This window comes from Mirounga angustirostris, unplaced genomic scaffold (genome assembly GCF_029215605.1).
Source record: "Mirounga angustirostris isolate CCGP_5_RB_7025 unplaced genomic scaffold, mMirAng1.0.hap1 SCAF_15, whole genome shotgun sequence".
Taxonomy (NCBI): domain Eukaryota; kingdom Metazoa; phylum Chordata; class Mammalia; order Carnivora; family Phocidae; genus Mirounga; species Mirounga angustirostris.
Window position 1 is genome coordinate 85759992 of NW_026991723.1, and position 14651 is coordinate 85774642.

General features: G+C 48.1%; 1 protein-coding gene across 1 annotated transcript in view; it reads left to right on the plus strand.

Moving 5' to 3' along the window:
* The first annotated feature begins 1041 nt into the window (after positions 1–1041).
* The window catches only part of GARNL3 (GTPase activating Rap/RanGAP domain like 3), a 142502-nt gene continuing 128892 nt past the window's right edge, over positions 1042–14651 (plus strand). Inside the window, exon 1 of the mRNA XM_045883163.3 lies at positions 1042–1195. Coding sequence (XP_045739119.3) covers positions 1104–1195 — 92 coding nt within the window. The 5' untranslated portion in view covers positions 1042–1103. The remainder of the gene's footprint in view (positions 1196–14651) is intronic.

Below are 14651 nucleotides of genomic sequence, written 5' to 3' on the forward strand. Positions count from 1 at the left end.
GAGACGGATGCATCTGACTTGGGGAGGAGGCGAGGAGGGTGAGGTGCGGAGGTTGTCACACAGCTGGAAAGAGTACATCACATCCAGTCAAGACCTTAACCCACGACTGGTCACCTGCAAAACTCCAGCCCCTCATTCTCACTGCGTCAGGCGCCACAAACGGCCACCAGGAGACAGCAGTACTTCCACTCCACTTAATGGATGGAGAGATCCGTGAGCTAACGCAGACTACCGTAAAATGCCTATTTAGCCTTGAGGGCAGGTATCCTACCCCTGCGCATCGCCCTCCCGGGCGCAGGTGAGGGGGTGTGGGCGGGGCCGTGTGGTGGGCGGGGCTTGGGGAACGCGGGCTGTGGGCGGAGCCCTGTCCGAGCTGGGTTGAAGGCAGCGGGAGTGAGCCGGCCCTTATACTGGGGGCTTTAGAGAGAAAAGGGGGCTCCGTGCCTGTGGACGGGACACGGGGAAGGGCGGCCCCCAGAGGGACGCTGCTACGTTAGAAACGGCCAGGAGGCACTGAGGTGGGAGCTGACGCTTTGGGTGAGGGCAGGGGCCGCGCGGGAGCTCAGTAGTGGAGGAGTAGGTGGGCGGGGCCTGGGTCTGTGCTGAGGGACGAGGAGCGGGAGGGGCGTGGCCTCGGCTCGACCGCGCTGAGGACAGGGTGGGCGTTTTGGGTGTCTGGGCCCGACGGAGGTGAGGAGAGCCCACCCCCGACCCGGTGGGGCTGGCATGTGGAGGGCATGGCTGGAGCTGGGGGCTGGGGCGGGACCTTGACCCGGCTGAGGAGCACGGGGAAGGCTGGGGCTGAAGTTCGGAGCGGGGGCGGGGCGGGGCGGGGCGGGGCGGGGCCTAGGCCTGGCTGAAGAGCAAGGGTGGGCGGAGCTGAAGTTCGGGGCGGGGGCGGGGCGGGGGTGGGGCGGGGTCTGGACCCAGTTGCGGGGCAAGGAGTGGGCTGGGCTGAAGTTCGGGGTGGGGCTGGGGCGGGACCTGGGGCCGGCCGTGGCGCGCGGGGCGGGGCGGGGCGTGCGAGCCGAGCGGCCGGCCGAGCCCCGCCGAGGCCCGAGCCCACCCGAGTGCGCCCGAGCCTGCGGCCCCCGCCCGGGGCGATGGAGCCGGAGCCCGGCGGGGCGGCCGCTGCGCTTCTGCGGCAGAAGAGGGCGGCGCTGCGGCGCAGGGGGTGCAGCTTCGAGAGCCCCAGGTACCGCGGCCCGGGAGGGGTGCGGCCGGGAGGGGCGGAAGCGGGGAGCCGGCCACGTGGGGCGGTCTTGGGGGGACCGAGGGCTGCGAGGCCGCGGCGCGGGAAGGGGTCTCTGCGGGGCGGGGGCGCTGAGGGGATCCGGCGAGGAGCCAGGGCTGAGCGGCCGGGGGTCGAAGGAGGGGTGCTGGGCCGCCCGAGCGGCAGGTGCGGGAGGGGGTCGCCCCAGAGAAGAACGAGCGAGCGTCGGGAACCCAGGCCGGACGAAACGCCCCCAAAGCGTCGGTGCTGAGGCAGGCCCCGAGCGGAGCCGGGCTCCGGGCGGATTTCGGGCTGTGGAGAATGTGCCGTGCCGCCTCTTGTAAATGCTCAAGGACAAGGTCGGGAGATAGACCCCCGAAGTCCCAGGGAGGTCTGCCTCCTGCGGGAGCCTCTCTGCGCTGCCCCAGGACCCAGGCCAGCTCCAGCCTCCCCAGCCGGGCTCCGCAGGTAACGCACACCTGCTGCCTCACAGCCCCGCCCATCCTGGCGCGGTGTGGCCCCCCCAACATGCCGGGCCCCTGGGGCCCCTCTGACCCGCCGACGCCTTTCCTCTGCGGGGGCAGCCCTTGCCCATCCCGGCCCCCCTCGTTTGGCCTGGGAACTCTCCTGAAACTGTCCTGTTGGGTTCCTTCTCCCTGGAACCTTGCTCACAGACACGCTTTCCACCCGCTCTGCTCTGCCAGCCCCATTCTCTCAGCGGGCTTTTTCTTAACTCGGAGTGCCTCCTCCCGCTCCAGCCTCGCTAAAGTCGGCCCTGCCTTTTTCCAGCTCCTCCCCCCCCCCCCCCCCCCCCGTTTGACTCCAGTAGCCTCCCCACCAGACTTTCTGTCTTTATTCTTCTACCTCTCCAGTCCACAGCCTCACTGGCCACTGGAGGGGTCTTAGCACGACCCGCCTCTCCAGGAGCTCTCCATGTCTCACAGCAGTGATGGGGACTGGGGTGGGGGACAAAGAGAAAGATAGGAGGTGGGATTCTGGCCCTCACTGAGGCCGAAAAGGAGAATCAACAGCTAGGCTGACAAACCAGGATCCTCAGTATGCGGTGGGAGGCCCTTGCACTGTTCACCTCACCCATAGTGCCCCGGCCCCCAGCAGTACTGATGAGAGTGTAAGCTCATCAGGACAGGGACCACCCCGGTCCTGTTCACTGCTCTGTCCCCAGAGCCTGCCCCAGGCTTGGCCCACGCAGACATTTACTATCTCTTGAATGAATAAATGCCTGACCAGCTGGTAATTCTTTCCCTATGCTGTGCTTTTCCTCATCTGTGCCTTTATTCCTGACATGCTCTTTGCTCTACTTAGAGGAGTCTTTTTGGCTAACACCTGTCCCCTCTTCCTCTGGGAAGTCTTCCCTAAACCCCAGGCTGAGCTCTGTGCTGTATCAGTAATCTCTGTATAAATCTGCTATTCCACATACCACTGTGTGTAATTACCTGGATAATACATCTCCTGCCCTAGACTGGGAGAAGCAGGCAAATAGGTTCTCTGTCCTATTGCTGCTTACATTTGCCGCTGGAGCACGGGCGGATGGGAAAAAATGTACCAAGGGATGAGGCTGAAGAGATGAGCCAAAAGCTGAATTCAGGCCTGAGGTAGAACATTTAGGTCAGATCTGTCCAACAGAACTTTCCACAATGATGGAAACATTCTACTGTCTGTGCAGTGGGATACCTCAGCACTAGCCACCTGTGGCCCTTGAGTACTTTGAAATATGGCTGGGGCAACTAAGGAACTGAATTTTAAATTTTATTTGACTTTAAATTAAATAGCCACATGTGACCAATGTTTATGATATTGGATAGCGCCAGTTTAGAAAATTTTTCTCTGCCTCCAGCTTCTCACTTTTATCACCCCATCCTTTGTCTCCATGACCTCCCACCTGAAAGACGAAATGATTTCTCCAGAGGTTTTCTTCTCTATTTAAAACTCCATGGTAATACCGTATAAACCTTAGAAATAATGCTTACCACGTTTCTGATTTTATAAAAACAACTTATGTTTGTTGCAAGACAATTTAAGCGATTTTTTTTTAAAGATTTTATTTATTTGACAGAGAGTACAAGCAGGGGGAGCGGCAGGCAGAGGGAGAGGGAGAAGCTGGCTCCCCACTGAACAAGGAGCCTGACACGGGGCTTGATCCTAGGACCCTGGGATCATGACCTGGGCCGAAAGCATCTGCTTAACCAACTGAGGCACCCAGACAGCCCATTAACCCATTTTTTATTATCAGACTTGCCGTGCATTACCAGTTTTCACTTTTACTAAGTCACATCAAATCTGTGTGCATTAGTCTGTGTATAAAGAGGTAATCAGGGGCGCCTGGGTGGCTCAGTCGTTAAGCGTTTGCCTTCGGCTCAGGTCATGATCCCAGGGTCCTGGGATCGAGCCCCGCATCGGGCTCCCTGCTTGGCGGGAGGCCTGCTTCTCCCTCTCCTGCTCCCCATGCTTGTGTTCCCTCTCTCGCTGTCTGTCAAATAAATAAATAAAAATCTTAAAAAAAAAAATAAAGAGGTAATCATTTCCTTAAGATAAGTTCATAGAAGTGATGGAAATGATTGGATCTAAGAAAAGGGACATTTTAAAGGCCTTTGAAGCATAATGCCAAATGGCCCACCAGGAGGTCATACCAGTTAACAGTTCTCCCAAGAACATATAAATGTGCCTGTTTTTCCCACCCACAGTGCAAGGCATTATCATTTATAAATATTTGCTAAAATGGCCCATTTCTTTGGTAGCGAGGTGAAACTTTTTTCTCATATTTATAATTTGTATTTCTTTTGAAAATGAGATCTATTTGCATGCACTTTGTCCATTTTTCCTTTGGAGTGTTTATCTTTTCCTTATTGAATTGAAGCACTTTTTATTTATTAAGGAAATTAATTTTTGTGGCCAAATATGTAGCACATTTCTTACAGTTCATTATTTGCCTTTTGACTTTACAGTGTTTTTTGAAAAGTTTTTATTGTTATTTTAAAAAAATTAGTCAAATCTATTTATTCCTTCTGTTTATGCTTAATTAGAAAATAATTTCCTAACTTGAAACAGATCAATGTTCATCTACAATTTCTTATTTTTGTTGCTTTAAAAAAAAATTCCTCTTTAATCCTTTAATCCAGATTACCTCACTTTTAAGGGAACCTATTAACAGCTGTCTTATATTGGGTTGGCATAATGGACAGTTAGGGCCAGGAGAAGAAAAATCACCTGTGAACAATCTTTTTTTTATATATATTTTATTTATTTGACAGAGAGAGACACAGCGAGAGCGGGAACACAAGCAGGGGGAGTGGGAGAGGGAGAAGCAGGCTTCCCGCTGAGCAGGGAGCCCGATGCGGGGCTCGATCCCAGGACCCTGGGATCATGACCTGAGCCAAAGGCAGACGCTTAACGACTGAGCCACCCAGGCGCCCCACCTGTGAACAATCTTAAGTATACAAGTGTGTGGGTCCCTACAGCTGATCTGTTGTTCCAGAAAGACCAGGGTGGGGATGGGGTGTATGGATGCTCAGAAAGTTCTGCAGGTGATTCTGACAGACAACCAGGGATGAGAGCCTCAGGCTCACTTGTGGGCACACTGCCAGATTAACCTCCATTACTACAAAGTCCTCAATTACTTCTCATTTCCTGTTGTGTCAAGTTTAAATGCCACCGTCTCATGTGTAGGGCCTTTCAGAATCTGGCTTAACCATATTTACTCAATCATGTTGACATCAGGAAGAAACATCATGACTTTCAGAATGGCAACTGTCTTTGCTAAATATCCTGTGTCAGCTCAGTTAACTGGCGGGCAGACACAGCTCGCGATGAGTGTAAAGGAGCAACGTGGGGCGTGGCCCAGGCTTTAGGAATCCAGGCAGGTGGCAGTTAGAGGAGCTGGGAAATCTGGGGGCCAGAGGGCAGGACATTGACGCTGTTAAACCACATGCCCTAGATGTGTTTGTCCTCATTTTGTAGGAAGCCTTCTCAGTGCTCAAGAACAAGGACTTTGGAGGGAGACACACACGGGCTCAAGTTTTTGTCTTTTCACTTGTCACGTGTGTGGCCTTGGCCAGGTTGCTTAACCCTCTGACCCTTGATTAACTCGTTTGTAGAATGACAGTAACACCTAGCTCACAGGACTGATGTCAGGTTTAAATGAACTGATTTATGCAAAGTGCTAAAAACAGTATCTGGCACAAAGCGTTACCAAATGGCAACTTTTCCGGACAAAAGTGATTCACGTTTATGCACAAATTCTCAACCTTTCCCTTCTCTTGCCTCATTAACATTCTAGCTTTACCCATTCAATTTTTCCTCCTCCCCCACCCTCAGAGCAAGGTCCTGCCCTGGTTCTTTTTTGCGTTTTGAGCTGCAGATTTAGGAAGAGAGGGATTGAAGAGAAGAAGAGTAGATACACAAGGCACTGGTTAGAACTGGCTGATAAAAAACTTTAAGGGGGTGTTTAGAGGTGAGAGGTACAGAGACGCCTATTTTGGGTGAGGGAGGCTAATAAGTCTTCCTGTTGTTTTTGTTGCTCAGAGATTTATTTTAAGAAATATACCTGTTGTCTTTTGTGACTTTGTGGTGATCAAGAAATACAGTGAATGAACTTGAGTTATTTTAAATCACTATTGCTGCGCTCTGTCATTTTGGCTGCAACACTTTATAAAGCCAAACCCAGATGTAATGGCACACACATATGAGCCGCGGTATTAATCAGGGTTACACAGTCAGATTGAATTTGAAAGGCAAATTCTAAAGATCACAGACTGTCAACATTGAATGGAACTGTAGACATCACTTAGGTTATCATCTCAGAGCGCGGTTCTTTAAGTGTGGCCCCTGGACCAGCAGCATCCACTTGTTAGAGATGCAAATTCTCAAGCCCAAGCCCAAGTGTACTGAATCAGAATCTCTAGGGATGGGGCTCAGGAAACTGTGTTTGGGAACCAGGACGCTCTCATCTAATACGTTGATTCTCAAACCTAACATATAGGAGAATCACCAGGAGGGCTTCTTTGAAACGGTTCCTTGGACCCCACCTCCACAGATCCTGATTCACTAGGTGGCGGTGGGTCTATGAATTGTATTTCTAACAAGCTTACAGTACTGCTGGCCCAGGAACAGACTTTGAAAACCACCCCGCTAGGGCAATGCAGGCATCTTTTTTTATAACAGCCCTCCCAGCTGGTCACTTTCCGCTTATTACGTCTAAGGTCAAGGAGCCCCTACTGCAAGCCTTTTTGGTATTGGGCAACTCTGTTGCCTTTCCCTAATAGCACAAAGGCTGCCTCATTATGTTGACCCCCCATCATTCATGATTCTGCTTTGATAGCTGCTTGCAGCAACAATGTCTGGGGTTGTGATGCCAGGTGAAAAGCGGTGGCTTGGATTGTGGGGCGTAGACTCAGTGGTCAAGTGGTTCTTATTCCTGGCTTATTCCCAGTTGCGATCATTGAAAGTTCTCGAGCTACAAGCAGGAGTAGTAATGCATCACATCTTTTCTGATTGGTGCCTGACCTAAGTTGTTAATACTTTTTAAGATTATCGGGGTTGGTGAATGACAAGCAGAGAAAAATTATTGGTTCGTGGAATTTGCAAAATTGTGGAGTAGACCCAAGCTTTGGCAGAGGGTAGATCCAGGTGCTCAAATTATGTCGTCCGTAGGCTTTCTTCATTTTCTGGGTCGACTGTCTTTCCTCATGCAGGCAAAGAAAGTTAACTATTTCAGGCTTACTTTCTACCAGCGTACCATCCCAGCAGAAAGACATTGCCTCTCTCTCAATAGTTCTAGAGCATGTTTCCCAAGCTTGACATTCATTGGATCTCTTGGGTTGTATGCTCATCCCTGAACTAGTCGTTTTGGGTAGAAGGGGGTAAAACATACTCATTGGCTGGGCTCGGTCAAGTGCCCAATGCAGAACTGAGAGATTAGATCACTTCCATCCATAGAGACCAAGAGGCAGTGATAGCCCAACGGAAAATCCACAGTGCTATTACCAGAAGAAGTGGAATGGATACTGGGTTGACCCCTCCCCCCCAAAAAGTGCCATTACATCTGGGAAGCTTTCCAAAATAGACACCCAGATGCCACCCCAGAGTCACAGCATTGGGTTTTCTGTATTTTTTTTAGTTCTCATTGTAAAAGACTACCTTAGTTGAGCGTTTAAAGTATGCTTACTAAGTTTAACCACAGTGGGTGCAGAGCCCTACATAGAAGAGATTGTGAATCACAAATAGAAAACATATTTTCTGCTTTCTCAAATATTGCTTCCTACACAGTAGCTTCCTTGTTAGTAATGTATATAACCTACACCTTGTGAGAACAAATTTGATGCCAAGACAAATGCTTTCTTGTTCCTGAACATGGCTTTTGAGGCCAAGATAGGATCCGAAAGAACAATTATCCATTATGCATTGTGGTGCCTTCTTCTTCCTTATGTTTCTTCTAACTTGCAGATTCTTGGATTTTTTTTTCTTTTTTTCCAGGAGACTCTTCCCCCCCCCCCCAGGTAGTTTTATAAACAATTATCTTAATGTGGGCTGTTTTCATAATCTTCATTTCTCTATATTATGTAGTTATTCTTCTTGTTTGTTTCGGGCCCTTAAGTATTTAATCACAAATAAATCTGCTGCTGTCAGTTTTCTTTTGGAAAAACAGCAGTCTTCCTGGAAAGGATTATTAAGAGCTGTCTTGTATTAGGCTGACATAATGGACTCTTAGGGCCAACAGAAGAAAATTAATTTTCATATTATGTCTATTCTCCTAAGAGAAGGGAAAAAACAACTTTTATTATTCACCAAGAGTTTAAGTTAATACAAACCAGCTTCCTTTCTCAGAGGAAGACAATAGTCAAATTCGTTTTGCTTTAGAAGATTAATAAGAGAAATTATGTTTGGTTGTCTGGTTTCCAGAGTTGAAGATCTGAACAGAGATGGAGCCCGACAAACAATGCTGTAAGAAAATTATAAGAGATTTAGCCTGTACAGTGAGACTCACTGCTGGTTTTCCTGTGGGGGAAAAAAATTCTGAAGCAGCATATGCAAGCGTAGAGGTGTGGGAAAATGGGAGCCACACAGCTGCTTGTCCCTAGAGCTAGGATCATAGAGGACAGGAAGCGAATGAGAGTGAGCAATGAGATGTCGCTGCCCAAGGAGGTTTATGTTAAAGGCTGCTCCTGCAGGAGCGCTTGTAAACGTAAAAAAAAAGTCCATCGGGAACATATCAATACAATACTAATAATTTGATGCCAAAAAGATTAGACAGATTGGGGGTGCCTGGTGGCTCAGATTGGCGTCTGCCTTCGGCTCAGGTCATGATCCCAGGGACCTGGGATCGAGCCCCACGTCTGGCTCCTGGCTCGGCGGGGAGCCTGCTTCTCCCTCTCCCTCTGCCTCTGCCTCCCCCCTGCTCATGCTTGCTCTCTCTCTCTCTCTCTGTATCTCTCTGTCTCAGATGAATAAATAAAATCTTTAAAAAAAAAAAAAGATTAAAAAGGTTGATGCCAGTCTCTGTTTTCTGACTTGGAAAGATATCTCAGATGCTCATATATGTTAAGTGAAAAAGAACAGTGGCTTCTGGTAATAGCAAGTGTGTAGAATTACAAATAGAATTTAAAATTTTCTAGTAGCCATATCTTTTTTTTTTTAAGTAGGCTCCACTCCCAACATGGGGCTTAAACTCATGAGCCTGCGATTGAGAGTCGCATGTTCTACTGACTGAGCCAGCCAGGCACCCCCTCTATGAGCCATAGCTTAAAAAATAAAAAGAAGCAGTGAAATTAATTTTAATAGTTTATTTTGTTTAACTCAGTATATCCAAAATATTACCATTTTACCACATAATCAGTATTAAAAATAATGAGGATAATTTACTTCTTCTGAGGTACTTTGTTTGAATTCTGGTGTATATTTTACACTTGCAGCATCTCAATTCAGACTAGCCGCATTTTAAGTGCTCAGTAGCCTTGTGTGGTCTGTGGCTCCCTCATCAGACAGTGCAGATATGGATTTCAGGTAGGAAGTTTTTGGAAGAACACATCAAGGTTTTTGTTTGTTCCATGATGCGACCGTGAATCACAGTGAAATAGGGAAAGGAAAAAAAATGTGGGGAGAAAAAGGATACCAGGAGACTTTAGGAAAAAGAAATCACTAACTAAACTTTATTAGTCAGGAATTGTGACTATGATTTGATGGACTTTTATTAACTGTTCCCATAAATCCCAAGTAAGATTTAGACTTTGAGACTTAAAGGTGAAACCGTTGTGTCATGGATACATGATGTAATTAAATTTTTTTTTTCATTTTGGGGAAATCAGTAGAAATTAACAGTTAAAAAAGAAAAACAGCAAGGGCATTGTTTTCTGTGTCAAATGCTGCTGGTGGGTCAAACAAGAGGAACTTAGAATTGACCATTAGGTTGAGTATCACGGGGTCATCGGTGGCTTTTGACAAGAGCTGTTTCTTTGGAACAGTGAGGATGAAAGTCTCACTGGCCTGGCTTCAGGAGATAAAGGAGGGGAACTGGAAACAGTGAATACCGTCAGCTCTTCTCAGGAGCAGAGGGGCTGTGAGTCGAAAAATTGATTTGTTTTATTTGGTTTTGATTTGGGGTTTTCCGCTCTTGTTTTATAAAGATGTTCATATCCGATGGGAATGATCCAGTAAAGAGAAAAGATTTCAGTGCGGGGGGAAGAGGTGTTTTACCTGAAAAAGAGAAAATTCGGAGAGGATATAATAGCTGCCTGCCCACTTTTGAAAGTGTGTCAAATGAAAAAGGAATCAGGCCCACTCCACTCTGTGTATGGCCCTGAGCTAGACCTAAAATCACAGTGGGTATGAGGGATAATAAAACAGATTGGGCTCAACACATGAAAGTACATTCCAGCCGTTGGTGCGGCCCATGCCAGCATGGCTTCCTCCAAGATGCAGTAAAATTTTTATTACTGGAGATGTTAAAGCACCTGTAGGTTAGACTAGTATTTCTCCACTCTTTCGTGCTTTTGGCACACTTACGGATGCAACGGTTTTTGGCGGCACGCTTGAAAAGGTGCAAAGCAGTGTTAAGCTGGTCAGTGCCAACGAGAACATAATCGTTACCCACTCCAGCAGTGACCTGGGAAGCATCCCCAGTTCGCATGCTCTTCTTTGGGTTGTCCTTTAGCACTTCTTTGCTGTTTGAGCAGAAATGCTTAGTGCTGCAAGCATGCTCTCTTTTATGTTCAAAAGACAAAAGTTCCACATATTCCACAAAAGTACATAGCCTCTTGTTTTTGCCCCTGGGGGATGTGCCCACCATTGCACCCACCAGAAGGGTCACATGAACTGTTAAGCTCAAAATTCAATCTGACAAAGATCACTCTAAGACTACCGGTCAGGAATCAGTTGCCGACCACAGAATCCACTCTACCTAGTTAGTATAAGCAGAATGGTATTTAATAGTGACATGGGGAATTAAGTGCTTACAGCGTTGTTAGCAGGGTGGATAGCGGACTCTAGTCTGAGCCCCCAGGAACAACTCCAGAACCCAGAACCACTGTGCTCTGCCATGACCACGAAGGCTGCCATTTATAACAAGAAGCTGATGGGTCAAGAAGCTGCCAGTCCCTGAGCTAACTGCAGAGCCACACTACCAACTCTGCTTTGATCCCAAAGCGGCCACTGTGGCTCTGGAAAGCTGTAGAATCAAGAAATCACTGACTCCAGGACAACAACCAACTGACTCCAGAACTACTACAGCTCCGTCATGATCTACAAAAGCAAGATGGCGCCCTGTATCCTGTTTCTGAATCCACCAGGCTTCGTTCTGAGTGAGAGGCTCTCATGAGTACATCAGATGTGTGGAATCTAATTCATCTCCAGAACTCTAAACTGCAAAGAAGGGTAGGGCATTGACATTCTGGCTTTCTAACTCTTGTGCACTGGAATGGGGCTGAAATGGGTATTGAGCAAGTCATTCCACAGTATCTGCCACAGCGTCTTTCTTCAATCACAGCAAAAATAAATTAGACATATTGATCAAAAGTTAGTAGCACGCTAGTGAGGGTTCCCGTACGGAGGTAAAAACGAGAAATCAGGCCTCAGCTAGGTGCTTAAAGTGGATCTGCCAACTATACGTATCAGTGATTCTATAGTTTGAGCACAAATGGAAGTTAGGACATAAGTACCAGTTTTGCATTTTATGATGGGAGAGAAACGTGTCTTTAGAAGGCCTGCCAGCCAGTAAGTATTTTCCAGTGTCTGTGTCATGTATCAGCCTGGATTGATGTTTTGCAGATGGATTGTCTTTGCTCCTTGCACTTGTCACAGTCCTCACAAAGTAGCTGCCTGTCAGAGATCGGCAAAGAAATAGAGCAGGTCCCACAGCGGTCTGACTAAAGCCACCAGTGACCTCATTCAAGAGTGGCCAGAACAGTCTGACATAGTCTCCCTTTTCCAAATGAGTATTTCCCTCCCGGTTTTGCCTTCACGGTCACTTGCTCATTCAGCAACTATTGAGCACTTCTGTGTACTAGGCACTAGGGATACACCGTGAATAAGAAGCGGGGTTCCTGCTCTCACGGAACGAACATTCTAGTGGAGGGGGAGACAAGGTACCGGCAAACAAATGCGTAACATTTGGGGACAGAGGGAATCTGCCTTCTCATGCCCCGAGCGCTGCTCCCTTGACTGCGGAGCCAGCTCAGCTCCCAAAAGCTGCTCTTGGTTTGAAGAGGGGCAAGAATGACGATTTGCTCTTGGTTTTTTGGTTGGTTTTTTTTTTTAAAGATTTTATTTATTTATTTGACAGAGAGAGAGGGACAGTGAGAGAGGGAATACAAGCAGGGGGAGTGGGAGAGGGAGAAGCAGGCTCCCCGCCGAGCAGGGAGCCCGATGCGGGGCTCGATCCCAGGACCCTGGGATCATGACCTGAGCCGAAGGCAGACGCTTAACCGACTGAGCCACCCAGGCGTCCCTGCTCTTGGTTTAAGGTTGCTTTCAGCCAACCATCGGAGCAAAAGGAATAATGTGCAAGGTCAAGAATGCGGGGGAGTGGGTGTGGCTCCCAGAAGGCTTCCAGGTTCCTCAGGGGATTTCGGCAGAAGCTCTGCAATCAAAGCAGCTTGTACCAAGGAGCCTGTCGGCCACTTCAAAGGAGCCAGAACTGAGACCTCGTTGCCTTTCATGCCATTTTGCTGCGTGCAGGGGTCTGCCTACGGCATGTGGAGACAGCACTTGTGCCTCAAGTTGAGTCCTTCCGTGGTCTGTTTCTTGCTGCATCGCTGGACCTGGCCAAGCCTGGCCATGGTCCCCAACTGGAGCGCCCGGCTGAGTTCTCCTCAGTGGCTGTTGTTGCTTCCTCGTGGCCTTCAGCAGGGAGCTGAGAAGCAGGCCAAATTTCTCTTTACTCACCTCCCTGAAGACCCGGATACTAACACTCAGGGCACACTGAGGGTCTGGGAGTTACAACAGAAGAGGAGAAAACTGTAAACTGCTTCTGAGGGCTGTCTTCAGTCCAGGAAAAATCCGGGCACATGCCAAAGCCCCCCTACACAGAGATTCGCTCATAGACACCCTCTTTTCCTCTCCTTTAGCCCCCCCCTTCCCAGAAAGCACATGGACACTGTGAATCAACCTTTTCCCAGCCACATTCTAGGGCATTTTATCTCAGAGCTATGTGAAGTCTGTCTATTGAATTATTTGATCTTTTGTTTTGAGAGACTTCTTGTTCTTTCTTTTCTTTTTTTTTTTGAGAAAACAAAGCTGTTACATTTTTCATCCGGTACCTGTCAGAAATCTTCTGATCTGTACTCTTCATCTGCCTTTTGTGAACCTCTTTTCATAGGTCTTGTGCTAGTTTATTCCTGCATGTTCATCCTGGAATTGAAGCAGTTCTGTCTGGGTCTGTGTTTACCCGTTAACAATATGGGCAGATTCACCTTGACTCCCATCCCTGGTCTTCTGAGCAATGGTGAAGCTTCTCTTTCAGAGCTGGAGCTGGAGGGCTGGCTGGACGTTCCTCAGGAAGCAGGAAGGGTTCGGAGGCAGTGGGAATGTGCCATCTGTTCTTCCTCTCTCCTCAGGCTTTCCCTCCCATCTGCCAGGCTCCTGTGCCTATGTGGTTTGTGAGCCCGTGGCAGGACTCGCTTCGAATTTCCAACCCCCCCCTCCCGCCCCCTACTTCAGGGCAAACAGGCCCCTCCCAAGACGGCCTGGGTCACTGTGATTTCCCATGCGCCTTCTTCTGGTAGACTCAAATGTCCTTTTGGCTAATATCTTTCAAGAGGGTCAAATGGCTCCTAAGATACACTTTTTCCTCTCACCTTCACCCTTTCCTCAGATTAGGCCAGCCCTTCTTATCAGCACACTGGGGCAGCGGAAAGAGAGAGAGAGAAGAAGAAACAGCTTCTTCCCAGTCTTTCCCATGCTTCCAGCCCTCATTCCTCCAAATCAGGCATTTCAGGTGTGTAGAGCCTTCTTGCTCATGTCCCTCACCTGACGTCGGATGGGTAGGACTTGGTGTTCTCTTTCAGTTCGTCCACACGTATTGTATACAGCAGGTCTTCAGAGCATAGAGTTTAGTCATTCTCTTCTTTCAATAAGGTTCTTCTATATATTGAGCCATTTTTGCTTATTTCCATGGGTTCCAAGGAGTTACGCCAGTGAACACTTGCTCTGCCATCCTTCCAAGAAGTTTCTCAACTGCTAGATATATTCAGTAGTGAGACCACAAAACTAAGATGTCAGATGAAGAGGAACATACATTTTTGTAAATTGGGAAGGTAAGACTAAAAAAGCTAACAAGTGAATAAAAAGATTAAAACTCACAGTGATGGAACAGAATCTGAGCAGTTAGAAAATGAAACTCAAGAATTAGCCGAAAGTATAAAGAAGAATGAAACTCTATGAGTAAAGTTATATGGCAAAAGCATAAAAGTAAATGGTAGCAAAGTCTAAAAGAAGTAGTATTTAAGTACTTTTAAACAAACTTCTAAAGATTCAAGGGCTAGAGAATCACATGCTAAGACAATGAAATAACCTAAGTATTTAAAGATTAAAATAAGTGAAAAGGCGGAATGTAAGCAATATATAAGGTGGTCTCATTCTGAAAATGTGCCTCTAGGGGTGCCCACCTGGCTCAGTCAGAAGAGCACGTGACTCTTGATCTCGGGGTCGGGAGTTGGAGCCCCACGGGGGGCGTAGAGATGACTTAAAACTTAAAAAAAAGATGTGCCTGTAGTGACTGATGTACAGAGATGTCTCAGACTATGTTTAGGTAGAAAAGCAGGTCACAGAACATCGCGCCGTCTACAGACCTCTATGTCACACACAGCTCTGCAGACAGGAGGAGAACGGAGCTCTAGGGATCGCACTGCTCTATTAGCTGGAAGTGGGAAGAGAGTGGAGGTGGGATGTTGTGGGCACTGTCAGATCCCCTCAGGTCCCCTCACCATTTCTG